This window comes from Microcebus murinus, chromosome 6 (assembly GCF_040939455.1).
Source record: "Microcebus murinus isolate Inina chromosome 6, M.murinus_Inina_mat1.0, whole genome shotgun sequence".
NCBI lineage: Eukaryota > Metazoa > Chordata > Mammalia > Primates > Cheirogaleidae > Microcebus > Microcebus murinus.
Window position 1 is genome coordinate 81,422,376 of NC_134109.1, and position 19,927 is coordinate 81,442,302.

Sequence of the window (19,927 nt, forward strand, 5' to 3'; positions counted from 1 at the left end):
CCGCGCCCAGCCTAATCCTCCTTTTTAAACTGAGGTAAATTTCACATAATATAAAATTCACAATTTTAATGTGTATAATTCAATGGCATGTGATACACCACACAATGATGTACAAAGACTGCCTCTATCTAGTTCCAAAACATTTTCCTCTTTCCAAAAGGAGGCCTTGTTCTCGTTAAGCAGTAACTCCCCATTTGTCCTTCTCACCACCACTTGCAACTACTCATCTACTTCCTATTTCCATGGATTTATCTATTTATGGACATTTCATATAAATGAACCATAAACACATGGACTTCTGTGTCTTTCACTTAATGTTTTCAAAGTTCATCCATGCTGTTGCATGTATCAGTACTTACATTTTTATGGATGAATGATATTATATTTTATGGACATACAACATTGTTTTTGGGGGGTTTTTTTTGGTTTTTTTTTTTTGTTTTTTTGTCTTTTTGAGACAGAGTCTCACTCTGTTGCCTGGGCTAGAGTGCTGTGGCGTCAACCTAGCTCACAGCAACCTCAAACTCCTGGGCTCAAGTGATCCTCCTGCCTCAGCTCCTAAGTAGCTGGGACTACAGGCACGTGCCACTGTGCCCAGCTAATTTTTCTATTTTTAGTTGTTTGGCTAATTTCTTTCTATTTCTAGTAGAGATGCGGTCTCGCTCTTGCTCAGACTGGTCTCAAACTCCTGAGCTCAAGCAATCCTCCCGCCTGGGCCTCCCAAAGTGCTAGGATTACAAGTGTTGAGCCTCTGTGCCTGGTCATTTTTTTTTTCATACAACATTGTTTATTCATCCCTGGTTAGAGTTTGAGCTTTGTGAGCTTCTCAGTCTTTTTGAAATTAATGCTTTTATCAAATGTGTAGAGTTTTTGGCCACTATTTCCTCTAATATTCTTTGCGTACCTTTCTCTCTCTCTCCTCCCTCTGGAATTCCTATTACGTGCACATTGATATACTTGGTGGTGTCCCATAGGTGTCTCAGGCTCTGTTCATTTGTCTTCATTCTTTTTAACATTTTTATCTCTATGTTTTCCTGGTTTCCTTAGTTCTTCATTCTTGTTTTTCTTAGTCTTTTTATCATCTTATAATTTCTTCATTTTTTAAAAAAGACTGAGTCTTGCTATGTTGCCAAGGCTGAACTCAAATGCCTGAGCTTAAGCGATCCTCCTGCCTCAGCCTGGGGCTACAGGTGTGTGCCACAACCTCTGGGTTTTTAAGCTCTGAACATATTTAAGACAGTTCATTTAAAGTCTTTGCCTTTAGATTTCAGTTTCTTGAGCAAAAAGAAAGAAAAATAAAAAAAAAATAAATAAAAAATAAAGTCTTTGCCTGGTAAATAATACTTAGGCTTCCTCAGAGGCACTTTCTATTTTAATCCTATAAATGTGCCATACTTTCTTCTTTCTTTGTATACCTCATAATTTTTGTTGAAAACTATTAATAAACATTCTGAATAACATAATGTAGTAGCTCTGGAAACCAGAATCTGCCTTCTACTTGTTAGCTGCTGGTGTGAGTTGTTGATGTTTTGTTTAATGACTTTTCTAAACTATTTTTGTAAAGTCTGCTACTGAAGTCTGTGTTCCTTTAGCTTAATGGTCAGCTAGAGTTTTAACAAAGATCTTCTTAAAGATCTCCTTAAAAGGAGCCAAAAAGAAAAAAAATTACCCTCCCACTTTGCAGATGGGGCAATGCTTCAACACTTGGCTGGGCCAAGTAAAGCCCTTCCTTAGTCTTCACTTTCTGCTTATGCAGAGCCTGAAGATCAGCCAACATGAATGCTTAGGATTTTCTAAGGTCTTTTCTGAGCACATGTCCAGTCCTGAGAATGCACGTGGCTTTCTCAATTCTCCAGCATATAAAGGAGCTTTTAAAAGCCCTTTTAATCCCACATTGGTCCTTTCTATACCTTTTCCTTCCCAGGCTTTACAGTCTATCTATTGCACATCCCCACTGTTATTCCTTTCCCTAAGCAACCAGTACTTCTGGCTGTAAGTGCTTTGACAAACACAACCCAGGAAGCCACCACAGCCCTAAAACACTCCCAAGTCAGGCAAAACAAAAGCAAGTCTTTGCACAGGTCCTTCAGGGAGCTGCCAGACAAGTCAAAACACACACCCACAAGTCTTTAAGAACAAGGTTCATATCAGTCCCTCTGGCATTAGCAATCTGTATCAGGACTGCTGGTTGCCATCTTCCTGCCTCTGAACTAGGAAAGAGGGGATAGTAAATAGACAATTTAAAACACCAGTGCACTTTCTTAATACAATACAGCAGGTTCATCAGTAAAAATTTTCCTTGTTATTTTAAGTGTCAGACGGCTTATTAGTTGCTTTTGTGGAGGCACAGAGACCTGGACTTCCCTACTCCACAATTCTTGGTGATGTCACTCCTATTAGCTCCATTTTACCATGCAAGAAACTGACGCACAAGAAAATAACTAATTTTTCCAAGGGAAGTTTTAAGTTGTAGAGTTGGACTTTGAAATCTAGAACATCTGACCCCAGAGCCCAGTGTTCTTAACTACCACCATAACTACTAATTATTTCCTCCTTTTTAACAGAACAATTTTTAAAACACTGTCTTCTTTTTTTAACCCTCCATGTCTACCATTGCTTCCTAGTGTCTTCTTGATAATGCCTCAAAATTATAAGTCTTCTTCAACACAAATTTTCTAATCCCATCAGTAAGATAAGGTAATTAAAGCTGCATGTGGTAATCTAGTTACTGACACTCTCAACGGTTACAAAACTAAACATATTCTTACCATATAATCCAGCAATCAAGCTCCTTGGTATTCACCCAAAGGAAATGAAAACTTACATCCATATAAAAGCCTGCACACAAATGTCTACAGCAGCTGTATTCACAACTGCTATAACTTGAAACAACCAAGACGTCCTTCAATAGGAGAATGTAAATTGATATATCCAGACAATGGATGATTAGCACTAAAAAGAAATGAGCTATCTAGCCACCAGAAGATATGGAGGAAACTTAAGTGCATATTACTAAGTGAAAGAAGACAATCTGAAAAGACTATGCATTTGTCTGATTCCCACTATATGACACTCTGGAAAGGGTAAAACTATGGAGACAGTAAGATCAGTGATTACTAGGAGTTTAGGGTAAAGTGAGCGATGAACAGTCAGAGAACAGAAGATTTTTAGGGCACTGAAACTATTCTGTATAGTATAATGGTGGAAATGTCAACATTTGTCAGCTGGGCATGGTGGCTCATGCCTGTAATCCTAGCACTCTGGGAGGCCAAGGCGGGAGGATTGCTTGAGCTCAGGGGTTTGAGACCAGCCTGAGCAAGAGCGAGACCCCATCTCTACTAAAAATAGAAAAATTAGCTGGGCATGGTGGCACATGCCTGTAGTCCCAGCTACTTGGGAGACTGAGGCAGGAGGATCAATTGAGCCCAGGAGTTTGAGGTTGCTGTGAGCTAGGCTAACACTAAGGCACTCTAGCCTGGGCAACAGAGCAAGACTGTGTCTCGGCCGGGCACGGTGGCTCACACCTATAATCCTAGTACTCTGGGAGGCCAAGGCGGATGAATTGCTCGAGGTCAGGAGTTCGAAACCAGCCTGAGGAAGAGGGAGACCCCGTCTCTACTATAAATAGGAAGAAATTAATTGGCCAACTAATATATATATATATATATATATATATATATACACATATATATATATATATATATACATATATAGAAAAAATTAGCCGGGCATGGTGGCACATGCCTGTAGTCCCAGCTACTCCGGAGGCTGAGGCAGAAGGATTGCTTGAGCCCAGGAGTTTGAGGTTGCTGTGAGCTAGGCTGACACCAGGGCACTCACTCTAGCCTGGGCAACAAAGCGAGACTCTGTCTCAAAAAAAAAAAAAGACTGTGTCTCAAAAAAAAAAGGTTTACATTTGTCAAAACCCATGAGTGAACCCTAATGTAAAGTACGTACTTTAGTTGATAACGATGTGCCAATGTGGGTTGACCAATTTTAACAAGTGTACCACAGTGATGCAGTTTGTTAATGATGGGACAGGCTGAGTATACAGGGGTATAGGGAAACTCTTTGTACTTAATTTTGTGGTGAACCTAAAACTGCTCTAAAAAATAGTTTATTGACTTTGCAAAACTTATAATGGTGTGAATGTATCACAATTACTACTTACATCAAATAAAAAAAAGTTAATCGAAATATTAAAGTTCTGTTTTATCAATCTTTTCTTAGAGGAAGTAACAGAGAGAGGACCTTTCCTCTACAAACATCTGTGCTTCATCAGAGCTTTAATAAAAGAGAGTGGAGGTACTGAACTGGTGAGTATCCTTAAATAAGACTATAAAGTATTTGACTCAGGCCCAATTTACAGGAAGAAAATCAAAAACAGGTAATTCTTTGACTTCTTTTGACTATATACTATTTCTTTGTTTTATATTTCAGAATATTATGGGGGTACGAACACTTTGGTTACATATATTGCCCTTCCACTGCCCAAGTCAGAGTTACAAGCATGCCCAACCCCCAGGTATCACACACTGTACCCATTAAGTGTAAATTTATCATCCCCTCCTCTCCCCTCTTACCTTCCCGATGCCCTATGAATGTTATGTCCATATGTGCACATAAGCGTAGATCAATTAGTACCAATTTAATGGTGAGTACATGTGGTGCTTATTTTTCCATAAGAATGGAAAAATATTTTTCCATTCTTATGGAAAAATAAGCTTAGAAGAATGGGCTCCAGCTCCATCCAGGATAGTATAAGGGGTATTAGCTCATCATTTTTTATGGCTGAGTAGTACTCCATGGTATACATATACCACATTTTATTAGTCTACTCATGTATTGAGGGACACTTGGGTGGTTTCCACACCTTTGCAATTATGAATTGTGCTGCTATGAATACCTGAGTGCAGATGTCTTTTTTATAGAATGTCTTTTTTCCTTTGGGTAAATACCCAGTAGTAGAATTGCTGGATCAAATGGTAGTTCCACATTCATTTCTTTGAGGTATCTCCGTATTAATTTCCATAAAGGTTGTACTAGTTTGCAGTCCCACCAGCAGTGTAAGAGTGTTCTGTCTCTCTGCATCCACAACATTTGTTGTATTGGGACTTTTTGATCAAAGCCATTCTCACTGAAGTGATATCTCATTGTGGTTTTGATTTGCATTTCCCTGATGATTAGAGACGTTGAGCATTTTTTCATATGTTTGTTGGCCAATACTAAGTATTCCTAATTTATTACTTTTGATATTCAATAGGTCATCTTTCAGCCACCTTTAATCACTAGGAACAAGGCTCATGCCTTGAGTAGAACTCAACATATGCTATGCACAGATAACAACTAAAGAAAGCAAAAATACAGCCAGTATGCATATAAATGAACATTCACCTTCACCAATAACTTTTAAAATACAATTTACAATAATAAATTACTGCTTAACTACACAAACTGCATATAATCTGTTTTAAATAGTAATAGCCAATGTTTGTGGAAAAAGATGGAAACTCACTCTCACTTTCTTGGGACCATAAAGTGCTACAAGTTCTCTGCAGAGCACTTTGACAAAGCATAAAAAAAGAATTTTAAAACTGTGCATACCCTTGGATCCAGTGGTTCAACCTCCAGTAATTTAGCCTAAAGAAAACATTATAAATGTACACAAAGATATATCTAGACATTATGAATGTGATCTTATCCACAATAGTGAAAATCTGGAAACAACCCAATGTACACCAATTGGGAGTTGATTATTTTAAAAAATCGTGATAAATGGAATATTAGGCAACCATGAAAAAGTAGTGTTCAATGTATGAATTTGTTAGTGAAAAGAAAATATTACACAGTGGTATAAATAATATGATCTCATTTTGGTTAATATGCATGTGCTCTATGAAAACACTCCAAACTGCTAAAACTACTAGAAATCAAAATTACAAAGAATTTTTACTTTAAGTTATAGAATGAAAAGCTTTTACCAATATAGAAATCTTTTGAAATCAGAAAATAAAGATTTAAAAACAAATGTACCTACTACAAGAACATTCATCAAAACACTGTTTAAAATTACAAGATAAGGAAACTCATAAATGTTCAATAGAGAATTTAACAAATTGCAATATTGCAAATACAAATTCATATAATAAGACACTAAAAAAAACACAAACAAACAAACAAAAAAAAACACAGGTTTCGAGGTCCCTAAAAGACCAGTTGCCAGAGCTGTCTGGCAGATTGCTGAAAATCCCCATTCTCAGAGTTTGTCTTTATTTGACCTGACTCAGAGATCACTCAGTGTCAACTACCCTGTACTCAGGGCATTTGTCAAAAACACTCAGCAGATCACCATGGCTGCCTGAGTCAACATTAACAGCTGAAACTACCAAAAGGCTGACCAAAAACATAAAAGGAAAAACTGGAGAATGAGATGTCTACAGAAACTTTGAAAATGCCCAAAATATTACTGGAAATCTAGAAAGGCTACAAGTATGTGCATGGCTATGTACACATGCCCTGAGCTGTGCACGGGCCCAGGAGAGACCTTAGATGGCCGTAATCATTCACCTCTGGCTGATCATAAGGCTCTGTGGCAGCAGGAAGTAAAGGTTAAGACAGAGTTGCAAACTATGAAAGAGTCTGAACACAAGACCATGTGTTATATGATTCCAGTTACATAAAATGTCCAGATGAGGAAAATCCATAAAGACAGAAAGATTAGTGATTCCCAGAGGCTAAGGGAAGCCAGAAATGGGGAGTGACTGATAATGAGTATGGGGTTACTTTTTGTGGTGTTGAAGAGTTTCTGGAATTAGACAGTGGTTGCACAACTTGTGAATATACCAAAAACCACTAATTTGTATGCTTCAAAAAAAGTATATTTTGTGATATGCACATGGTGTTGAAGAGTTTCTGGAATTGGACAGTAGTTGCACAACTTGTGAATATACCAAAAACCACTAATTTGTATGTTTCAAAAAAAGTATATTTTGTGATATGCACATTATGTCTTAATATAAAAACTTTAACCAGCTTTGTAAAAAAACATGACCCACTAAAGTTTTGAGGAATTAGTTATTATGAAATAGAAAGTGAAATAAGCATCCATTTAATGTGTAATTATGAAAATGTAAAGCATATTTATAGTTTTTGATCTTATTTCAATTTTCCAAACTCTTCCAATTGTATTCTATCATAGATAATTTCAAATGGAGTTTAAGGTTTTTAATAAGTTTCTTCCTGTTTACAAATATTTACGTGAGGGGACCATAGCAATTTAAGTTTATTGTAGAAAATAGAAAAAACACAAAGAAAATAAAAATCACTCATGATATCCAGAGACAACTATTTTTAACATTTTGGTGTATAGCTTCCAGTCTTAACTTTCTTTTTAAATGTTAGCATACCGAAAAACAATTCAAAAATACATGAATGTAAAAAAACTAAAATATGTGTTCAATGTCCCCAATTCCCAAATACACTTACAGTTTTGTCTCCAATAAAGGTAAGATTTGTTCCATTCTCCTTAGCCTTTAAACATTAAAAAAAAGAAAATTCAGAACTTTTTTTTAATCTCTAATGTTCCTCCAGCTGCCACCTCCACCGACTACCCAACGCAGTGCTCCCTCCCCGGAGATAAAGCTCCTGAGCCACCAGAATTTTTACTTTACCCTCAGAAATATATAAGAATAAAAATTACCTCTTGCTTTTCTCCTAAAAGAGGCAGTCGATGCACAAAATCCCCAGAAAAGCTCTATAAAAGAAACGTAAAACTAAAAATTAAAGATGCATAAATGGTAAAAGAAAAGTATAGCTCAAAATACCCAGAAATGGTTAACACGCAGCACTGTAACAGCAAATATAATAATATAGTATAGCAAACAAAAGTTTTCCAGGCTGGGCGCAGTAGCTCACATCTGTAATTTCAGTACTTTGGAAGGCCGAGGGGGAAGGACTGCTTGAGGCCATGAGTTCAACATCAGCCTAGGCAACATAACAAGACCCTCCCACCCAACTCTACAAAAAATAAAAAATTAGCCAGGCATGGTGGCACACATCTATAGTCTTAGCTACTTGGGAGGCTGAAGCAGGAGGATTTTGCTTGAGCCCAGGAGTTTGAGGCTGCAGTCAGCTATGACGACGCCACTGCACTCGAACCTAGGCAACAGAGAGCCTGTCTCCAAAAAAAAAAAAAAAAAAAAAGATTTCTAATCAACTACAAACAAGTGAATAAAACCCTACTAAGAACTAAAATAGATCAAACCAAATCGGCCACTCAATTTTTTATAAGAATAATAAACATTTAAGAACGACAAAGCCTTTGATATAGTATATATGCTTTCTAATAGAAGGATCTTGGATAACTGCCCCTCATTCTACAGATGAGGAAAATGCAGGTCAAAGCTATAAAGCTTTAGATGAAAAAATAGGATTTGAACCTAAGATCCTTGACTTAGGTCCACTGTTCCTTCCACATAACATTCCAAGCCTGTAAAAAAAAAAAAAAAAAACCACAGTAATTACCTATCTTACCAGGTTATCAGTAGATGAGCCATTCTTCTTCCTGAGTGATTAGACTGTATAATTCAACTCTATTACATTAGATTGGAGAAGAAAAGCAAACTTTACCAACAGAAGTCTATGCCAAGATCCTGGAAAGGCTATAGCAGATCTAAAAGGAGTCAACCTCGAGCAACAGGACACAAAGTAGCTTTCCATAACCAAATCTGAGAAAGAACAACCAATTCTATCAGCCTGAGGGAAAATGTGGAGAACCATCAGAAAACATACAAAATGCTCAAAATCACATTGTTTCTAGCTTTCTCTTTCTGCCATTCTTCCATCATTTTTTTTTTCTTGAAACCAGGTCTCGTTGTATCACCCAGGCTGATCTCAAACTTCTGGCCTGAAGTGATCCTCCTGCCTCAGCCTCTGAGCAGCTGGGATTACAGGCATGAGCCACTACACCTGCTTTCGTCCACCATTTTAAAGCTATTTTCTTTTCCCTCCAAGAAATGAACCCTTATAATCCTATTATCAATTACTTCATCTGCTTATCAACTACCAATTATTAAAATCTTCTTATCAATAAACTTTACTTCTAGTAACTGACCAGTGGACTCCTTGCCAGTTCACGGCAACTTGCTAAATATTCCACAGTAATTTTTAAATGCAAGAAGGATAAAGTAAAGGTTATGTTATAATACTATTTTCAACCCTCTAAAATTTTTCTATCAAAAGTTGGTATTAGGCCGGGCGCGGTGGCTCACGCCTGTAATCCTAGCACTCTGGGAGGCCGAGGCGGGCGGATTGCTCCAGGTCAGGAGTTCAAAACCAGCCTGAGCAAGAGCGAGACCCCGTCTCTACTATAAATACAAAGAAATTAATTGGCCAACTAATATATATGGAAAAAATCAGCCGGACATAGTGGCGCATGCCTGTAGTCCCAGCTACTCGGGAGGCTGAGGCAGAAGGATTGCTTGAGCCCAGGAGACTGAGGTTGCTGTGAGCTAGGCTGACGCCATGGCACTCACTCTAGCCTGGGCAACAGAGTGAAACTCTGTCTCAAAAAAAAAAAAAAAAGTTGGTATTAGATCCTATTTCTAAGATAAAAGAATATCATATCAGAATCTCCACTTATATGATTACATATATGGAAACATTAAAAATATATTATTCCCATCTTCTTCTTTCCACAAAACAAGGCAGTGATAATACACTTTTGATTGTAGATCTATAGCAGTAAAACTTAAAAACCTTGATTTTTCTGGGAACATATCAATTAAATGAGGTGACAAGAGAATTACAAATTTGAGGTTTCAAATGTCCATCAACAGATGAATGGATAAACAAAATGTGGTATAAGCATAAAATGGAATATTATTCAGCCTTAAAAAGGAATAAAATCTTGATATGTGTTACAATATGGATAAACCTTGAAAACATTTTGGTAAGTAAAAGTACTCAGAAAAAAATTGTATGATCCTACTTATATGAGATATCTATAGTAGACACATTCATAGAAAGTAGAACAGTGGGTTCCACAGACCCATTCAGTCTAAAAAAAAAAAAAAGAAAGTAGAACAGTGGTTACTAGGAACTAGCAGGAACATAGAGGTGATGAGAAGTTACTATTTAATGGGTATGAAGTTTCAGTTTGGGATGATGAAAATTCTGGAGCTGGGCTGAAGGCTGCACAACAATGTAAATGTATTTAATGCCATTGAACTGTACACTTAAAAATGGTTAAAATGGTAAATTTTAGGTTATGTACATTTTACCACAATAAAAAAAAAATTGGAGGTTTGCTTTTTACATAAAAAGGAAGGTACATCCCCTCTTTGATGAGATGGACATGTTAAGTGGCTGACTATGCACTATTAGAACATGCTTCCAACTTATACCTGCCAGAAGGAATAACTGCGGTGCAAGAAATGGATATGGCCAAAAATACAATTACATTTTTTATCTCTTCAATCTTCCTCCAACCACTTTCAAAGATTACCTGTGTTTTAAAGAGTTCACTGCAGTTCTGGAACAATTTTGATGACGTTTGATATTTCCCAGACAAGCCTCTTTTTTCCTTAAGTTTTTCCAAGTATGTCTCTACTTCTTCTGACTAGAAAAATAGAAAAAATACAATGTGTTTAACTTACCTTTCACAAATAAGATATTTAGAGGGTAAAAAATAGATCACCTGTAGTACAAATATAATTTTGAGTTTGCAACTTGCATCAGATAAACACTCTATATAAATAGTATACAAGAATCTAACCTTATTAGACTTTAAAATGCAAAATTCTAGTATTTGGCTCACACAGGGCAGTTGCTCTAACAATTCTAGGAAGGCTGGGAAACTGCCAGATTCCAGAGGGTTTTGTCACATGAAAATATATTTAAAAGAGTTACTTGACCAAATTAGTAACATCAACAAAAAAATTTACTCATGCTCATAAGCTAAGACACAGCACAAAACTGCTACAGCCATTTGCAGCCCACTGCCGATACTCAAAAAAAATCATCATTTCTGTGGCTTCACGTATCAGTTCTGTGATTTCTCTCCCATACTCATATCTTTAATCTTGCCCTCTTTTTTTTCTAAATCCCCCATCTTCAATCATCTGCTTGTCACCTCCAAACTTTTATCCTGTGGCAATCCAAAATAATTTTTACATTCTTAATTTGCACTGCCCTATGAAGATGACATCTCCTAAGCTCTAGAACAGTTTATGCCAAATTTCAAATGTATAAACCTTTTACTGCAAATTCAATCAGTGATTGAGAGAAAAAGATCAATGATATTTCATACCATATTCTAGAGATGTTATTATTTCTCTCTAAATTCTCTAGTCTTTTCAGTTCCTCCATCATGTCAATCCTACCCTGCCCAACGGTATATAACAAAAAGCAAAAATAATTACCAACACTGCAAAAAATATAATGTAAAAACTTAATACTAAGCAGAGATTCAACTGCTTAAGTTCTGAAAAATTGGACAATGGATGTTTTCTAAAGGTCAGTGAAATTATCTTTGTAGAGAAACTTCAACGTCAGGCTCGGTGGCTCACGCCTATAATCCCAGTACTTTAGGAGGCTGAGGTGGGAGGATCACTTGAGCCCAGGAGTTCAAGATCAGCCTGGGTAACAGAACGAGACCTCACCGTCACAAAAAATTTAAAAATTAGCTGGGCACAGTAGCATGCACCTGTAGTCACAGCTACTCAGGAGGCGTAAGCAGGAGGATTACTTTTGCCCAAGAATTTGAGCTTACAGGGAGGTATAATTGAGGCCACTATACTCCACATCTGGCCAACAGAGCAAGACATTTTATCTTTAAAATAAAAAAAAAAGAAAAAGAAAAAGAAGAAACTTCAAGAATAGGAGAATCTTAAGAAAAATCATGCCAACTGAAATGAAGGCTCTAAACAGAATGGAAAAGGCCGGAAAAATTTATCTCAGAACAATGTATTTTTAATGCTCAAGTATCGTGTACCATGGCAACTCTCTAAGTATAGTAGATGAACTGTTTCACAAGGTCTAAGTGGCCAAAACTATCTTCATAATAATAGTATATTTGCCTTGCACTGATATTACAAAAGCAATGGTGGGTAAAAGTGCTACCCTTTAACAGGAACCCAGGTAGTGGCACCTAATGGTACTAGTCATCATACTATTCACAGTCACAATCCTACATTGCCAAAAAAAAAAAAAAAAAAAAAGATAACCAGGCACAATGGCTCATGCCTACTGGAGGCTAAGGTAGGAGGATCACCTGAACCCAGGAGTTTGAGGCTAACCTGGGTAATATAGCAAGACCCCAACTCTTAAAAAAAATGCCACTTTTATGTAAGAATATCTTTAATGAAGTAGTAAAAATTATGACTGTTATTAAATCTGGAACTTTCAGCACATGACTTTTTTAATCTTGGTGACAAAATGGAAGATATTCAACATATAATAAATGATTGTCTTAAGATAAGCACTTTACAACTGTTTTGACTTGTGAACTAATCACTTTTCTCATGGAATAAATATCACATTTACTTGAAAGAAAGACTAACAAACTGCAGTTTTTGAGACTTGACTATTCATAAGAAATTTCCCCAAAAATGGGCAATAGAAGCTCTCACTCCAAGGAAGACAACTGACAGTATTCATTGACAATGATAAAATTTGACCTTTCAAGCAAAAACTGGAATTCTGAAGAACTTGTATCTGCTACCATAATCTTAATGGCTTCCAATACTTAAGTAACTACTGATGAGACAGAGGAGCTCAGGGGATGGTTATTAACAATGTAATTTTTAGTGAAATGTAAATAAGTTAATATTTAGAAAATATATATAATTTAGTCAACCAATATTTTCTAAATGACCAAAGAGCAAAATCTTTATTACAAAATCATGCAAGAATAAAAGATCCATACAAAGTACAAGACACACCAGTAGATTTTGTATTAGAGTACAAAAATATTCATTAATATGATTTGATTCCACATTTCAACTATCTTTAAGAAACTCTACTTGTTAAGCTTTGGTATAGAATCAAAGAATATCCTCAATTATCTGAAAAGGCTATTAAAATACCATTTTCTTTCCCAACTATATATCTCTAAGAGGTCAGATTTTCTACATATACTTCAACCAAAATATCGTAACAGACTGAGTGAAGGAGAAGATATCCAGCTATCTTCTGTTATACCAGATATCAAAGAGATCTGTAAAAATGCAAAACAATGCTACTATTATATGGTTGGGTTTTTTTGGAAAAATAGTTATTTTTCACCAAAAATTTTATTTATATTAACATTTAATGAGTTTATTATTGCTACTTTAAATTAATACTTTTATTTTCTCAGTTGTAATTTCCAACATAATAACCTATATGAGCAAAAGCTTTCTGGAGTCCACAGTAATTTTTAAAAATGTAAGTTCTGAGATTAAAAAGTTTGAGAATTGCAGATATAGTTTAGTTTGCAAATTGGGAAGCATGCATTCTAGTATCAGCTCTGCTCCTCCATAGCTACATGACATTCTCTCCTCTATAAAATTAAGAGATTAGAACCAGACAACCACTAAGGTACAAGAAAAGTCTGTAATTTTACGTTCCTTACCTTGAAGCTATAGATTTCATTGTAACAATCAGCACTTTTCAGATACCAGGTTATATTCAAAGACTGATCACAAGGTTCTCCATCAACTATAAAAGAAGAAATCTTTGTGAATAAAAGATGATTCCCAAACAAAGCATTCTTCTTAAACTGTTAACCTACATCCTATTTATTTCTTGCCCTAAACCAACGTACTCAAAGACATCCCTTCTCCAAACATAAGGTAATGAAATTATATATGCAAAAAGAACTGGATATTCAGATAAAAAACATTGTTGTTCATAGAAAAAAAATAGCAGTTAAGCAGTCTTTAACCTTTTAAAACTGTGGATCAGTTTAAAAAAAAAAAAAGAACAACTTTACGGAAGACTTTTTTAATTTTTTTCTGAGACAACAGTCTCACTGTGTTGCTTGGGCTAGAATGTCATGGTGTCAGCCTAGCTCACAACAACCTCCAACTCCTGGGCTCAAGTGATCCTCCTGCCTCAGCCTCCCGAATAGCTGGGACTACAGGCATGCGCCAATATGTCCAGCTAATTTTTTTTATATGTATTTTTAGTTAGCCGATTAATTTCTTTCTATTTTTAGTAGAGACGGGGTCTCACTCTTGCTCAGGCTGGTCTCAAACTCCTGACCTTCAGCGATCCTCCCACCTCAGCCTCCCACACCTGGCCCCTACGCCTGGCCCCATGGAAGACATTTAAGAGACCATGAAAATGGTCCCACCTATTCCATGTAAAGCTATATGCCATACTCACAAAAAATAAAATCAGAGACAATTGGCAAATATGAGAAAGCACAGAAGTAACAAAAATATAAATTTAAAGGAGCCTTAATCCTCCAAAAACAATGGAATGCAGACACTTTTAAAATATGAAGCTTGTTTAACTTGGCAAAACACTATTAGATCAAAATACAGGTAAGGATTCATGACCTCATTGTAGTAAAAAAAAAAAAAAAAGAAAAAAAAATACAGGTGAGGAAAAGTATGTACCTAATAAAAGAATAAAAATAGCAAACAGGCTGTCAGGCTATTCCAAAGACAAAATCCTGCTATCCCTAACAGCTACTCTTACCTAGTACACCAATCTCACAAGAAAGGCCAGTATGTCAGAGTAGATTTAATTTAAAGCAAATGTAAGCCATTAGTCAGGAGATTATATTTTCATGGACATAGTGTACTCTTCATAGAAATTCTACTTCCTGCTTCACCCCCAACTAGAATGTAAGGTCGATGAGGGAAGGAAATTTTTCTCTCTCTTCTCTGATGTCTAAACAGTGCCTGGCATATAGTAAATATTAATAACTACTTACTAAACAATTGAAAGAATAAAATCATCCAATTGTCCACTTACAAATTTTGCACTTTCATGGAAAGAATATGCACAAAATCATGCATTGATGATCTAGATTTTTATCCCTGATCTTGAAATAACACTGCCCATGATCATTCTCTAAATTAAAGCTACTTTCAGAACTAAAAGGAAGCTTTTCTTTAACACAGTGGCTTTCCCACTAGACAAACTGGTTTTGTTCTACGTATCTCTATTTCGTGACAGTATTTCTGAGCTTCCTTTTTCTGAGGTGGTAAAATACTCCTTATGTAAATAAAAGATCTGCTGAATGTATTTATTCAGAGCCAATGGTCTAACAAACGTAGGTCGTGTTTTCAGTAACCATTGAACAAGCACACAAAAGTAAAAGTAGTGGTATCTCTATGACTCAGAACAGATTAAAACCCCATGCAGGCAATTAACCAATGCAATTACAATCATGTGATGCATGTTTCCGTCAATGACAGACTGCATATACAATGGTGATCCTGTAAGATTTTAATACTGTGTTTTTACTGTATCTTTTCCATGTTTACATATGTTTAGATGCACGAATACCACTGTGTTACAAATGCCTACAAAATTCAGTATAGTAATATGCTGTACAGGTTTGTAGCCTAGGAACAGCCCACAACACCATATAGCCTAGACGTGTAGTAGGCTATATCATCTAGATTTGTGTACATATACTGTGATGTTTGCATAATGATGAAATCACCCAAGGACATTCTCAAAATGTATCCCTGTCATTAAGCAACACATGACTGTAAATGTCATTCAACTGAGATGTGACTGAATATATGCTCAATATAGTATATATAGAATATATATTAATATATAATACATATTAGTATATATACATATGTATTATATATCATATATAGTGTGTGTATATATGTAAGGTGAACAATAGAAAAACAAAGGAAGAAAACAAAGTTCACAGGGGGGTGGGAGTGGGTGGGTGCCACCTCCTCGCCCCTTGCACTGTCCCCACCAAAAAATTAAAATAATAAAGAAAAACAAAGTTCACACAAGTCTTCTGAAAATTATTCAGTGAAAGGACCTTAGTTACACTAAATATGTTTATACCTAGATAGTACCTGACTATTAAATTTTAGAACTTAAAAACAGGTTGCAAGTAGCCCATCAGAGGTAGAAAATTGGTAATTTAAAAGTTTACCTATAACTTTTTAAAAACTCAAAAACTTCATGAAATTCAAAAACTCACATTTCAGGAATATAGTGGTATTTCTGAAGAGGATCTTTCCAAAACTAAAATAATTTTTCCCCTGAAAAGATAAAGGAAAGATAATTAGCATTAGATCACTTTAATTCCCAAGGCAGAATATAACTACCTAAATTTATAAAATGTTCAAATTAGTTTTCTTAACCAAGAAAAGACAACATCCTTTCTTTTGGTAAAGTTTAACTATATCCGAACGCAGGATTTTGCTCCTTAGAACAGAGACACGATTTTTTCCCCACAGGCCATGAAGCACAGACTCTAGAAGGGAGGCTGCTGGAATATCCCAACTTAACTTAAATCTTCATAGGACATAAAACCCTTTCATTGCTATTACTGATCACTGTCCAGAATAACCAATTTTTTTTAAAAAACAATGAGCAGACAACCACAGTTTTATTTTTATATCTAAAAAGACTTAACCATTTTAATAACAAGTAAAAACCTAAAATTGAGAACATAAAGATCTTCACCAAATGAATAAAAGCTATAATGCTTGCCATATGAAAGCCTAAATATGACTTGGGCATTACAATCAGTGACCAGAGCAAAATGAAACAAAAAGGCCAATGTATTAGTAGTTTTAAAAGTACTAACTAATACTTTTCGGCATTTCCTCCCTCCTGGTCTTTGTCTACTGACGGAACTATACCTCTTACTCAAATGCGGTTTGGGGGACGGGGGGTGGTAGAAAGCATCAACCTATTTAGATTGTGGAATGAAAGACTAGCCTTACCACATTAGATTTTAGAATACTACTTCTTCCATTTTAACCATTACCATGTTAAAATACATTTTTTAAAATTCCTATGCTTCCTAATCACACAGCAAAGACTAATCGTTTCAAAGTTTAAAGAAATAAAACCATCTTGTAAGTAGAATTACCCAGAAACAACAAAAAAAGTGCAGAGGAAAAAAAAAGGAAGAACTGAAAAAGCCTATTTACATGTCCCTCTCATTCAACCCAGGGGCATTGGATTCTGAAATTTAATCTGAAAGATAAACTACTCTGTGCATGTATGTCAAGTTTACATCTCAAATCAGGCACTGAAAGTTCTGTTACTTTTCTGACGAGAACCCACTTCGCCACTCATTTCCGTGGCTGAAGTGACTCTGACAGTCCCGCTAGCCTACCCACACTGAGTGGCTTTCTGCTCCGGGGAGGTGGGTCCCTGTTAGCCAGCGACACAGACCATCCCGGCAACCCCACCCCTTCGGAAGCGACTTTTGCGGAACCTTCATGGACCCCTTGGGCCGCCGTAGCCCCACCCCTTGCTCCTCCGGGTTTAGTCGCTACTGAAGTGAGCACTCACCGACGGTATCGGAATGTGCCACTTCGACCGGTCGGCAGCAGACACGGGTGCCGGTCCTGCACCGAAAAGTGACAACGGGGACGGCTGAGCCCCCAGAAGCAGAAGAATGACAGGCAACACCTGAAGCCACGCAGCCGCCGCCATCTTCACAGCCATGGAGTGCCTACTGAAAGCATTTCACCTTCTTCCGGCTCGCCCCGCCCTCTTCCGGCTCTGTTCTGGGGGCGGGATTATCCGGGTCCTCGAAACTTCGCGGGGCTTGTTTGCCGTGCCCCTCCCTCAGACTGTTGTCAGTGGTGAGGCTCCGGACCTACTGCGCAGGCGTCGTCTAGTTGTAAGCGGCTCAACTGGGTTAGGGTGATTGCCAGATGTCACCCTGGCCTCTGTCTTCTCTTTCCCAGCCATTAACGGGTTTAGGGACCAGGCAAGCACCTCATGCGGCGTTTGGTTCTCTCCTTCCGCTCGTCCCGGCCCTTCATCCCTTCCAACTCAAAGTCAGACGTTGGGGCCAGAAGTCTGGGAAAGCCGTAAATCTGGCTGCCCGAATGGAGTCTTGTAGTGAGTTCTCTGGTTCGTGAGGTATTTAAGCAAAGGCTGAAATTTGGCGGTGGTGAAGTACAGTCAATTCCTAGACTGGATGATGTAATAAATAGACTTCAAAGTCACTTTCTAGCCTTGAAAAGTACGATGCTGCAGTAGAATCTGGCCAGAGACATCAGCCTCCAGCAAAGACCTGGCCGGCACTTCCCACTCAAAACTAAAAATAGGGAGAGAATGGGTCAGTTTTCAAAATCTGTGGCGTGACCGCCACTGAGATAAACCTGCAGATGCCTTGCCCCAATCAAAGAGGCTGTCTCTGTACTTCCTAGTTCTCACGCTTTTGATTTTTAGCCTCTAGAGTTCATTGCATACACGAGACAGTTCCTAATAAAAGCAGGTTCCTCATCAGCCACCCATAATCAAGAAAAATTTGCCAAATAAGTCATCGTAGAAACTAGTTTGGGCCTGAAAAATTCAAGGAGCAGGAGTCAAGATCTATCACTCCATAAGGATCTGGAGGAGACTCCTTTTCCCAGAAACTTGAGAGTGGTGAAGTGCTGGCTTCTTGAGGAGATTGAAGACATCGCCCTGGGCATTGGCCTGAGACCTGGGGAGTCATGGAAGCTGCTGAGAAAGAAGAAATCAGGTAAAGGCCCAGTGCTCCTGCAGCCACTGACCCCAGGCCCACTGAGGCAAGGGATAGTACCTGAAAGTACCTAAAAGCAACATTTCTGACTTTGAAGTTTTCACAGATTTTTGTAATTGCACTTTTTATTTAAATGTTCGGTATTTGTGCACTTTTACTTTTTTCTCAATTCTGCAGGGAGTTAGTTGATATTAATAGCCCATCAAAAATACTTTCAGGATGGTTAAATAACATTAGCAGTGGAAAAGTTGTGATCAGAACTCTAACATCAATATCAAGTGTGTTGCTTTCCAAGTTCAGCTATACTTATCTCTTCCTATATTATTTCCAGAGCTCATTCTTCAAAGAGGAGACTGCAGATTACTCTTTGCACACTCAAAACAGTGACAAAGACTGAGTTCAACGAAAGATAACCAATTTTTTATTATGGCCAAGTATATCTGCCTGGGCTTTCATAATATTTTCAGATTTGTGTTCAATTATATTTTCCTACATAACCATGGACATGCTGATTACAGATGTATTCAGCTACACCTCTGTGTGAAATCCAATGTGGTTTTTTTCTCCTATGGCCTATAATTGTTTTAATCAAATGGAGGCTAGTTTAAATACATATAGTACTCAAGCAGCAATATATATACATTTTGTTCATGTTTTAAAACTTGGCTTTAAAAAACATAGGCCCCTAGATTGCCAGCTTCATCTTAAAAAGCAAGAAATTTTTCTTCTACATCTGTTTCTATTCTTTTTTCTTTTCTCTTTATACCCAAAATTAGAAGCACCTTTGTTTCTGTTTTTATACCAATACCTTGCACCTCTGTTATACTTTTGTTAGCTTGCATTGTGATTGCTCGTTAAGCTCTTGCAGAAAGCTTAGACAGTCCATATCTTCCTCAGAGCCCAGCACCCAGTAAGGATATTCTGAAAACATTTTGTTGAATAAATAGGGGGGATAGGTTGTGGTTGGTTGGTTGGTTTTGGTTTGTTGATTGGTTTGTTTGGTGGGTGTTGTTTGGTTTGGTTTGGTTTTGCTCCTTCAGATTTTACTGTTGCAGTCATAGCCTTCAGACATTATTTTAAAAGAACCCTTCCTCATAAGTGACAGTCCTCTTTTTCCATTGCCTTCAGAGTAATCCCAGAACTTGGTGTTATGTTATTTACCCTGGATGATTTACAAAAGGATATTGTTCTGCAGCACATGTGCTATTGTGCTATATTATGGCTATAACACAATTTTCCATT

General features: G+C 37.1%; 2 protein-coding genes across 10 annotated transcripts in view; one reads left to right on the forward strand and one right to left on the reverse strand.

The window, feature by feature from the left end:
* TMEM87A (transmembrane protein 87A) overlaps positions 1–17,734 on the reverse strand; it is a 48,564-nt gene extending 30,830 nt beyond the window's left edge. For 3 of the 7 annotated variants that reach the window (XM_076004278.1, XM_076004277.1, XM_076004276.1), the window contains exons 1-6: positions 17,500–17,732; positions 16,172–16,232; positions 13,613–13,698; positions 10,505–10,618; positions 7,700–7,753; positions 7,486–7,530 (exon numbers count right to left, since the gene is read on the reverse strand). In XM_076004278.1, coding sequence (XP_075860393.1) covers positions 7,486–7,530; positions 7,700–7,753; positions 10,505–10,618; positions 13,613–13,698; positions 16,172–16,232; positions 17,500–17,655 — 516 coding nt within the window. In that variant the 5' untranslated portion in view covers positions 17,656–17,732. Of the gene's footprint in view, positions 1–5,604; positions 5,641–7,485; positions 7,531–7,699; positions 7,754–10,504; positions 10,619–13,612; positions 13,699–16,171; positions 16,233–17,499 lie in introns of all 7 variants that reach the window. The other 4 variants (XM_076004274.1, XM_076004273.1, XM_076004275.1 and 1 more) reach the window with 3 other exon arrangements.
* Positions 17,735–17,792: 58 nt separating this feature from the next.
* GANC (glucosidase alpha, neutral C) overlaps positions 17,793–19,927 on the forward strand; it is a 69,449-nt gene continuing 67,314 nt past the window's right edge. The window contains exon 1 of one of the 3 annotated variants that reach the window (XM_012766516.3): positions 17,793–18,685. In XM_012766516.3, coding sequence (XP_012621970.1) covers positions 18,657–18,685 — 29 coding nt within the window. In that variant the 5' untranslated portion in view covers positions 17,793–18,656. The remainder of the gene's footprint in view (positions 18,686–19,927) is intronic. The other 2 variants (XM_012766519.3, XM_012766514.3) reach the window with 2 other exon arrangements.